This window comes from Corvus kubaryi, unplaced genomic scaffold, assembly GCF_017639235.1.
Source record: "Corvus kubaryi isolate FWS band 111438036 unplaced genomic scaffold, C.kubaryi_AGA036_p1.0 52673, whole genome shotgun sequence".
Lineage (NCBI taxonomy): Eukaryota > Metazoa > Chordata > Aves > Passeriformes > Corvidae > Corvus > Corvus kubaryi.
In genome coordinates, this window is record NW_024581396.1 from 1 (window position 1) to 10,366 (window position 10,366).

The 10,366-nt window shown below is 45.9% G+C and overlaps 1 protein-coding gene across 1 annotated transcript; it reads left to right on the forward strand.

Annotated features, from left to right (window-relative positions):
• Window positions 1-51: 51 nt before the first annotated feature.
• On the forward strand, window positions 52-9,605 carry LOC121672365 (NFU1 iron-sulfur cluster scaffold homolog, mitochondrial-like). The gene is made up of 7 exons (XM_042044986.1): window positions 52-1,067; window positions 1,911-2,046; window positions 3,821-3,887; window positions 4,674-4,788; window positions 4,984-5,047; window positions 7,225-7,399; window positions 8,112-9,605. The coding sequence occupies exons 1-7, from the start codon at window positions 971-973 to the stop codon at window positions 8,157-8,159; spliced, it is 702 nt and encodes a 233-aa protein (XP_041900920.1). The 5' UTR covers window positions 52-970; the 3' UTR covers window positions 8,160-9,605.
• Window positions 9,606-10,366: the final 761 nt, after the last annotated feature.

The window sequence follows — 10,366 nt, forward strand, 5'->3', positions numbered from 1 at the left end:
CCTGCAGTGAGGGGTAATTCCCCACACACCCGCTCAGGACCCTGCAGTGAGGGGTAATTCTGCACCCCTACGTGTGCACAAGATCAGGCAATGAGGAGCTGTTACACTCCCCCACTCCTGTATCTTCAGGGCCACGAAATAAGAGGAAATTCCTCCCCCATAATTTGCACAGGATCGATCAGTATGGGGGACGCTGTGCCACTGGGCACACCTGCTCTGTGCTGAGCACTGTAAAATGGGATATAATCATTATTAGCTAAAGGGAGAAAAGCGAACTTCTGGGGAACCTTCCTTACCCATCCTGTTGTGGTTTCTACCTGCTCCCAAACCCACAAAAGCAAGCAAATAACAGGATTTAGACCGTTTCTGTGTTCATGTGTCCTGCCCTCACGGCAGGGATGTTCATTTCAGGAGACAAAGCTTCTCTCCTGTTCCATGCTTGAGGCTTCTGGGCCTCTGTGCAGTGCTTGTGTTCTTCTGCCCCATGACCCCAGAGAGAACCAGCCTCTTACAGAACAGCCCCTGCAGATGGTATTCACTTAGTTTACCAGCTTTCCCCCCTCATAGTTGGTAAGGAGGAGAGGAACCAGATAATAATTGATCCTTAGTATGTAATAATTAGTCTGTGACATGAAGTGGGTTTTGTTTTCATTTTCTGATGTTCTCTTTGCTTTGAAATACCCGGATGCTGTTGGCTGTGCATACAGTTACAGAAATCAGGTATTCACAGCTGTGAAACTGAAACCTGTTACTCCCATCACTCTGTCTTGCTTTTCCTTTTAATGTTTTTTTCCTTTTTCCTCGCTGCTCTCCCCCCTTTACTTTTGTGTGAGCCAGTGACACCACCCCAGGTGTGTCTTGCTGAGTCCCCGGGGCTGCTAAAAGCATCTGCCATACTCTTTCTTTGGGACAGTGCAAATGTGGAATTTGGAAATTGTTAGTAAAGTTATTTTTCTCTAGGTTCTGTCATATGCTGTTAAAAGATCATAATCTGACAACTCGACAGCCTTTCCACCAACTTCTGCAAAAGAAGCCATCTCTTCCATCTGCTGTGTGGCATCATGCAGGTAAACACCTGCAATTAAAAATTAACAGATGAGCATGTTGTGGGTTTTTATGTCCCATGGCAATGCTGAAAGTTTGCTGTTCATTCTGAGTGGTAATAATTCCTGGGTGGGTTGTAATGCAGTGCTGAGCATCCAGATAGAGCCCAGGAAGGCTGCAAGTGAAGCTTTTCATTCTCAGAGCTTCAATATTTTCTCTTTTGAATTTTCCTGCTCTTGAACATGCATCCATGTGTGGTGCATTGACAGGATTCTCCATTAATATTATCCATAATTTGGTGTTACCCTGAATTTGAGGTTGAGTTTATTGTACCTGCCACGTGTTTGATAGGCTGCAATGCTCAGGAAAGGAAGAAAAATAAAAAAAAAACCTGTGAAACTTGGTACCACAGAAAACTTTGTGCTTTTGCAGGTTTAACAACTGCCCCTCAATGCTGGAGCAGAAAGAGTCTAAGACAAAAAGATTCTGCAGGTGCTATTGCATGGAATTAGTCACAGATGGAAATATCATTTAAATGATTCTACTCAGGCAGAAGTTTCTTCTTAATTTTAGTTTCAGAGTCTCATGCAGCTCGATGCTTTTTAGTAAATAAAAGCTAACAAAAGCAGCTAAGACAAGGTTCCTTTTATCATGCTGTCTCCTGTGAGATGATGTGCCCGTGTTTGCCAGTGTTCTGTGGCTCTGAAGGCTCTCGTGTTGTGTTTTAGAGCCTCATGGCTGCCCGGGCTGCAGTTCTCTGGAGCAGAGGGATCACCCTGGGCTTGCTGAGTAATCAGGACTTGACTTTCATTTAAGCTCCTTAGGTTTGATTGTATTACTTCTCTTCTTTGTTTTTGTCTTTCCAGTAAGAGGCATGTTTATTCAAACTCAGGACACACCAAATCCAAATAGCTTGAAGTTTATTCCAGGAAGGGAAGTGCTGGAATCGAGGACTATGGAGTTTTCTACACCAGCTGCAGCATATTGCTCACCTTTAGCAAGGTATTATTAAACACATCATCATTGGTTTGGGGGTTGGTCTGGGCTCTGTGTCTACAACTGATGCTTTTAAGCACAGCTTGGGATCAGTCTGCTCCTCCTTAGGAGCAGCTTGCTTGGATTTGAGATTTAGTGCTGCCTGAGATAAAAGCTGGGAAGGTTGGTTGTCTGTATTCCCTACAGCTCTGGCATGGCAGAAGGCACCACGGTCGGGTTCATGCAGTTGGATTGAGAGGGGTTACAAGTCAGTATTTGTGAGCAGTTGTTGCATCGTCAGCGAGACCTCTGGCCCTGATTTCTCAAATTCATTCCCCTCAGAACACTCTTCATGCAAGTAGTTACTTGGAAATCATGTAACTTCAGAACTGGGGAACAGTCAGTGAATAGCCTCCAAATACTCTCAAATAAATGCAGTAGCTCACTTTGGCAGGTGCTGGGGCTGAACTTCAAAGCCAGTGGATTTTTCCTTCAGTGAAGATTCGTGCTTTGCTCAAAAAAAGGCCCCTATTTTGGGCTGGATCTGTAACAGGTCTTGGGAGTGCAGCTTTCAGTAACCCAAATGCACAACCTGGAGTAAGAATCAGTTCATATGTCGTGGCATAGAAGGGGCTTGGAGCACCATCACAAGTCTCTGGGAGTATTTGGAAGCACCCATTTTGCATGTGTGTCACTGCTTTCACACCAGTCTCTGAAAACAAACTCTGTGTGTTCTGTGGGTGGAAGGGCTTCAGGCCAGGGGTGATACCCAGGAATGCTGCAGTGGGTTACCCCTGGAGATGCCAGGCCAAGGCAGCTTTATGCACCTTGGCAGAATTCTGTGCAAAAGCAGAAGCTGTTGGCCGTGGCATTCCCTCCAGGAGCTGGGGGGGTTATCAAACACACAGTTCTGATGTTTCCAGAGGTCTCTTGCAGGGCTGTTTGAGAGCAAACAGGATTTTTGCAGGCAGAGCTCCGTGACTTGCAGTAATAAATCCAGTGTGAAAGGTTTCTGAGGACATCACAGTGTGTTAGCAGAGTGCTGAAGCTGTAGGATCTCATTGTGCCAAGGTGCATCGGGTTGCAGGGTGAAATTGACTGTCAGAAAGTGGCTTTTTGTTGTCATCTGTCTGCAAATAGACATTTCCATCCAAGACCATGTATGTGCTGCCATGTGTGCAGGGCAGACCGGCTTGGTTGTGTGTATTGTGCAGGTTCATGGGGAAAACTGCCTGCTCTGTGCATCACTAAACCCAGGTTACAGTTTCTGTAAATGGGATGACTGTTTGTTTTAAAAGCGAATATTAGTTTTCCAAAGATTTAACAAAAGCTCCCTGGAGGAGAGGGAGGGAAGAAAATAATTTAATTTATTTCAGGTGGTTTGGTGCACTTGCATAATTCCATAGTTTTAAGTAATTTCAGAATCCAGTTGATTTAGTGGTGTAAACACTCAGTGCACATACAGCTGTTTCATGTGCAGAAATTCTTTCGAGTGGGTATTGTGAAATCACTTTTATCATTTTCCAGGACACATGCTTTTGTGGTAAGATTTCTGATTCCTTCATTCATTGCATTTTTGATGTTTTCCAGTCTTTCAAGAGAACATCCTTTTTCTCCCCGTAATTACAAAAACCACAGCCTTACACTGTATTTACCTGCATCAGTTTTAATTATTTTTTTTTTCTTTTGATGCAATTGTTGTGTTTTCATTAACCATATTGTTAATTGTTAAAATTAAAACTCAATTTGTTAGATTGGGTGCATTTTTGCCTTTTTTTTTTTTTTCTTGTTTCCTTAACAGACAGTTATTCCGGGTTGAAGGAGTTAAAAGTGTTTTCTTTGGACCAGACTTCATCACAATCACCAAGGTAAGCAGAGCAGAGGTTTGGCTGTGCTAGAAGATGAGCTGTCTGGAAATGGCCATCGAGCAGATCCAGCCAGGCTCTTGGACAGGCACGGTGGAAGGTCCAGAGGCTGTGTCCACAAGTGACTAAAGGGAGCTACCTTTAATAGAAAAGAAAATGAATAACTGCAGTGTGTGGCTGAGCACTGGAGGTGGCTTCCCAGTGAAGCTGTAGATTCTTTGGTCTTGGAAATGCTCAGCATTGGACTGGCTGAAGCCCTGTGCCCGTGGTCAGCTCGGAAGTTGGCTCTGTGTGGAGCAGGATTGGGGCTGGGTGAGCTGTGGACATGTCCCAGAGTCGCTGTAGGACCAGGATGAGGTGTGTTTGCACAAGGTGTGGGGCCTGTGGCACCAGAGATAAGGGGTTATGTAGGAGCTGGGCAGTGAGAGTGCAGGGCAATTCAGGGAATGATAAATTGGTAAATTGATAATCTTGAGTCTCTGAAACAGTTGGTAAAAATATGTGTCCAATAATAACTTATTTTAGAGACTTCCACACCTTTTTAGCTAATGCTTTAAAAGCACTTGCTTGGCTTGCAGACAAGGAGACCTTTCTTTTGACTGTCACAAATTGAGTCTGACTAAGCTTCTTTGGCAAAGCTGGACTTGACAGAACTATGAAGTCCGACCTGTGCATCAAATGTGAGAGTCCATGAGGGTATTTTTAACATCAGAATCTCTGTGTAACTCAGCAGCAGCAGGCAGGTACTCTTTTTCATTGGTTTTTTTTCCCCTCTTTTGATTCTCATAGGAGAGTGAAGACCTGGACTGGAACTTACTGAAACCAGATATTTATGCAACTATAATGGATTTCTTTGCCTCTGGCTTACCTGTGGTTACTGATGAGGCACCTAGGACAGACACAGGTAAATCAAATCTTCAGGGAGAGGCCAAGGCCTGCCTTTTGGCATGGCTTTTGTGCCATCCAGAAGAGCCTCCACTTCTCCCTCAGAAAAGCATGCAGGAGAATTTAAATAAAAAACTTGTTAAGATGAACTCAGGCAGGAATTTGCAGCCTGGAATTCTCTGTGTTCTGACTTGCACATTTTTCTTTTCCCAAGCTGCTTCAGAAGAAGATGATGAAGTTGTACTGATGATTAAGGAGCTGCTGGATACAAGAATCAGGTGAACAGGGAGCATTGCTGCTGGATGAGTGAGTTAGTCTTGGGGTTTGGGTTTATTTAGGGAACAGTGCGTTTTCTTTGGGAATGTGATTTCATGGTTCGGCACCTGGTGTGGAGGGGTTCGAGTGCAGAACTGGCCAGAGTTGGGAATGCTGTTCAGTTGAAAACTCTCTCTGGTTTTCCGGTTGAAGCTCCTGTGCTGAGCAGAGTCCTCTTTGCTGAGTGACTTCAGAGCAAGACCTGGGCTTGCTCTCCACAGTGCCTTTGACAGGTCCATGGTTTTAATCTGGCTGCTTTTAAGTGCTGGAAACAGCACAGGCTTTGCTTTTACAGGCACTTTTTTCTCTCTGTATTAATGTCTGTCTTAATTGTTCTTGTCCTTCCCTTCCAAGTATTCCAAAGCAGTTTATACTCCAAAGGAAAATTTCCTAGTGGAAAATGCTGGGCTTCCATGGATTTTGTCATTGCATTCCGTTGTGATTTTAGTGGTGCTTTACCACAGCTTGAATTCGGAAGCTGGTGGTAACTAATGAAGTCTCAAGAGTGGCTGTGGATTGTGTTGTTTACCTGAAGAATATTTCTGTGCTCATTAATTGCCTTCCAAAGCGAACTGAAAGCAATAAGTGACTTGACATTTGAGATGCAGGGGAAGATGTGTGATGTGTTTGTGATATCTGATGGTGACATCTTCCCCAGCTCACAAACTGCAGGAACCAGAAACTTGTTTGTGGATCAAAATCATAGCAGTTATGATGAACTTGGGCCTTTGTGTTTCTTTTTTTTTTTTTTTAGTTGCCGCATTTAAAGTGATATCACTTAATTTAAAAATTTGTTTATCTCAGAGCTGACACATGGTGCTGGCTGATTTTCCTGAGAAAGGAAGAAAAGTAGAAATAAGCTGTAACATTTTCCCAAACATCTGTGCTAAGTGTTGAAGCCAGAAGCCAAGTATAAAGTTGTATAAAGCTGTGACAGTAATGTTCATGCTCCTGCCGGGTACCTGGTTGTTTAAGCTCGCTGGAGTGTCAGTCCTTGATTTCCGAGGGGCCTTTCATAACAGGCACAGAATTTCTGCCCAAAATTCTGGTTTTCCCACCTTTTCATTTCTTTCATTTCCTCCCCCAGTACCCATCAATGGACCAAGAAGCTGTTGATGAGAATACCAGCAGTGATGTATCTTCCTTCATTTTACAGCAGGGTAGTTCTCAGAAGTTATACATAAACCAGGCTACACATAGAGCATTTATTGTCCAGCAAATCAGAATTAAATGCAGAGGAGTTGTCAGAAGGTGCAGGATGGGGGGAATGTACATCTGAAAGGTCCTGTAGTGTGTCAGAAAGTTAATTCAAGTAAGAAAAATGGAATTTTAAATCATGATCTTTGGCCTTCTGGAATGGAGATAATTTGCTGTGGTGAGTTAATAAATGTGTCAGGTTCACAGATTTTTCTGTTAGGACTGTAGTTCTCAGAGAGTTATTTTGGAAATCAGTATAAAGAGCTTCTGTTAAGAGTAACTTGATGGTTTTAACTTGGTCTGGAAAAATGTTGCTATGGGGACAGAGCTACAGTGCTGGGCATTTGTGGCTGGCAGAGGGAGAGCAGGCTGCAGAAATGCTCACGGCACTGGGGTGAGCTTATCAGGAGCTGGTTCCTTCACCCCTGAGCAGGATTAAGCTTTTATAGTTGGAGCTATTTTCTGTCCTGCGTAAATTGTGGAGAACTGCATATTTATTTATGGAAGCAGGGCTTCTTATCACAGGTGACAGCTGCGCTGCATCCTGTTGGGGGTACACGCCCCTGTTGTATTGGCAGTAACTGAGGCAATTATTGCATGTGGAGAGGGCCTCCAGGCGAGCCAGGGTGCCTGTGCAGGCTGGATCGAGCTCTGCTCCAGGGTATTCACTCTCCACCCTAAAGTTTCAGTGATTCCTTCATACACTGCTGCATTCATTGCAATAATGTTTTGCCTACTGTCCTACAGAGAAAGTTTCTATGTTAGATAGTCCAACACAGTAGGAGTTGTTGGAAATGTGAACCAGGTAGTTGTAGAGAAATACTGACTAAATCCCTCTGTCTCGACAGTTTTTGTGAGTATTGAGTATTGCTTTACTGAGGGGTTTTGGAAGGATCCATGTTTCAGCTCTACATGCCTTAGGCTGAATGTTGTGTTCCGTCAGGCCCACAGTGCAAGAAGATGGTGGTGATGTTATTTACAAAGGCTTTGAGGATGGGATTGTGCAGCTGAAGCTGCAGGGTTCGTGCACCAGCTGCCCCAGTTCCGTCATCACCCTCAAGAACGGGATACAGAACATGCTCCAGTTCTACATCCCTGAGGTCGAAGGCGTCGAACAGGTGGGCTGGGGAGAGATCACAGATGTTTTCTTTTCAGTGGAAAAGGAGCTCTTTATCCCTTTCCAGCAGGAACAGGTTGGCAATTAGGGAAAACCAGGGATGTAGAGATGCAGGTTTTCCAAGTCAGAAGCTGTATCTTGGCAAAGATGGAGAACTCTGCAAGGTCCTGTACCAGCCCGTGGGCTGGGACTGCCTGGCTGGGGAGCAGCCCTGGGTGCTGTGGGTGCCAGGCTGGCCTGAGCAGCAGCAGTGGCCCTGGGCAGGCCTGGCTGATCGCATTGGCAGCGGGAGAGGGAGGAGACCCCTCGCTGGACTCCCCCCGGTGTGCCACACCCCTCCTCTACTGAGGAGCCCAGAGCTGGACACAGTTGTTTGCTGTTACCTTTGTGCTGTGGTGACTTGATGTGATAAAAAGCAACGAGCTTTGTCCCTTGAAATGCAGATTCTTTGGCTTTCTCATGAAGTACCTGATCTCTGGAGTGATTGTTTCCATGGCCTTTATGGTAACTTGACCAGCTCCTATAATTAAAGCACGTTTCCTCCTGGCATTTTGGGTTGCCAGTTTTTCTTACCTTCCTCATGAGCCCATTGTCGTTCAGTGGTGTGGAATAACTGCTGTTCTCCTTGGGCCCAGCAGGGATTTAATGTAATAAATCCTGCAGGACTGAGAGCTTAAACTGTTTATCTAAACCACTTCTGGATTTGATTTCAGGTTGTTGACGACGATGATGACGTGGAGAAAGAAGCAAATTCTACTTGAGCTTCATCATCTGTGGCCAAATAAGCATTTACCTCCTCATGTATGTAAACCATCTTTGTGCTGAGGAACAACCAAATCTGCCTTGTCAGAAAAATAGTTGTACTTACAGTGAGAATGTACCACCAGTTTAAGCAGTTCATCCATTAATTTATTAAATGCCCTGTATTACAAAAAAAATCTTTTGTTCTACTTTGTGCTATGTCTTTACAAAGAAATGGTGGGCTCGGAAAACAGTGATGTGTTTCTGTATTGTTTTTTCATACAGAAACTTCAATACTGAAAAAAAAAAGAAGGCATAAGTTTCTTGACTTTTTTTGTGCAATAGCAATATTAAATATTTATTCCCCCAACTCTGGGACTGACAGGACTCTCTGTCCTTACTCTGTAAATGGGAGCTTCAGGAATGTTAATTTTATCAAGTCTTGTTAAAAAGCTGCTGATTCCTATCAAATTTTTGTGTGTGAAAGATAACCTGTAACATCAGCTGTTCAGTTTGGAGGATGTAACACTGCCATGGCTGTGGAAAGTTACCACTGTGCAAACAATAGCAACAGAAACAAAAAACGTTTGTTACAAAAATCGTATCTTCTAAAGTAAATGTTAGAAAAGAATGATTCTTATCAGCTTCAGTAAGTACAGAGACTAATTAGCTCATTTAGAAGTAAAATTGTTCAGCCACCATTAGTGGTGTGTTTAAACATGCAGCAGCTGATTTCTCGGTATAATTCTCCACCACGGGGGGAAGGTGCAGTGCTGGAGGGCACGGACTGCCTGTGCAGGATGGCAGAGGGAAGGAGGGACTGTGTTTGTGTCTGCTCCTGCCACATCCTGTTTGCTCTCCGGCCTCGTACCTTGGCTGCCTCTGCAGGGCGACGTGGCAGAGCAGGGCTCCTTCCAGTCCTGCACACTATGGAAGAGAAATATTTGTTGTTCTGACATTGAAATACATAAATGGCGCTTTGCAAGGAGCTGTGTTTACTTTTGTGGGTAGGAATGATTTCTTCCTGGTGCCTGGCTTCAGCAGATGGCTTTGTGACCAGGAATTCTGTTCCTACTGGAAGATGGGGAAATGGAAGAAAAATCAGGGTGTGAAGTCAGCCCTTCCCAAGTGACGGGGGAGAGAAGCACTGAGAGCAGGATGGGAGAGCGCTGCTCTGCACGCTCCAGTCCCGAGATACCTCCCTTGGCTTGTCCCGGTGTGTCCTCACTGTGGAAGAAAGGCCGGGAGATGGCTGTGTGCTGGCTGCAGGCTTCTAATGTTTCTGAGATCCGGTGACCTCACTGCTCTGTGTTCAGCCAGGTTCTGGCAGCAACTTCAAAATACTCCCCGTCTGGGTTCTTTTATGTGTCCTGACATTGTAGGTGGTTTTCTGTGCTTTTTAAGGAAATATTTCTTTATTGACTTTTTAGTGTAATACAAAGTTGAATGAATGGCATTTTTCTTAAGGCATTGCTCTCTTTTGTAGGCTTAGGCTTTTAATTAGTTTCCAAGCAGGGTTTGACGGTGGTGGTTGCAGACAGACAGCATCACTGAGCTCTCCAGCTGCACGGATGTCACTCCTTGGTCAGTTACGCCTGTCCCAGTTTGCTTTGCAGATTCATCTTAATGGTTTCTTTCTCTTGCTTCTGAATAGGTGCTGTTATAGAACAGAGTAAGAAACCAGAGGCCAGGCCACGTGGATTGGGGAGGGATGCACCCCGTGCCAGGGGGGTCCGGGAGCCTGACGGGGCCGCTTGTTCTCTGCCCGAGCCCGGAGCAGCCCTTGGGCGCTCAGGGTCGTAACTCGGTGATCTCCAAACGCTGACTGCTGCGGAAAGGCCTGGGGATGATCCCGTGGGTGCTGCTCCTGCCTGGCGTCAGTGGGAATTACCGGGGGGGGAACATCTCCCCTCGGCTGTCTGGGGTTGAGAATTACCGGGAAGGGTCTGGGAACGAGCACCCCCCCGCCTCGGATCTGGGGGCTGGGAATTCTGGGGAAGGGTCCGGAAAAGGGCAACACCCCCGAGGGTCTGGGGGCTGGGAATTGCCGGGGAGGCTCAGGGAACGGGCCTATCCCCCCGCCCCCGGTGGTGCTTCCGCCGCCCCGGGCCCGGGGCCGGTCCCTCGGGGCAGGCGGAACCCCTTTGTCCGCCCGGCCCCCCGCCCGCGGCGGACGCGGCTCCGGCAGCGGCTGCCACGTCCCGGGCCGGGCGGGCGGGGCGGCGGC

What these genes read in the sequence shown, in the direction of transcription:
- LOC121672365 (XM_042044986.1), top strand. Translation starts at nt 971, where the DNA reads ATGCTGTTAAAAGATCATAATCTGACAACTCGACAGCCTTTCCACCAA. An exon ending in ACTTCATCACAATCACCAAG is followed by an intron (nt 3,888 to 4,673) that starts GTAAGCAGAGCA and finishes TGATTCTCATAG; the next exon opens with GAGAGTGAAGACCTGGACTG. An exon ending in CTGCTGGATACAAGAATCAG is followed by an intron (nt 5,048 to 7,224) that starts GTGAACAGGGAG and finishes GTGTTCCGTCAG; the next exon opens with GCCCACAGTGCAAGAAGATG.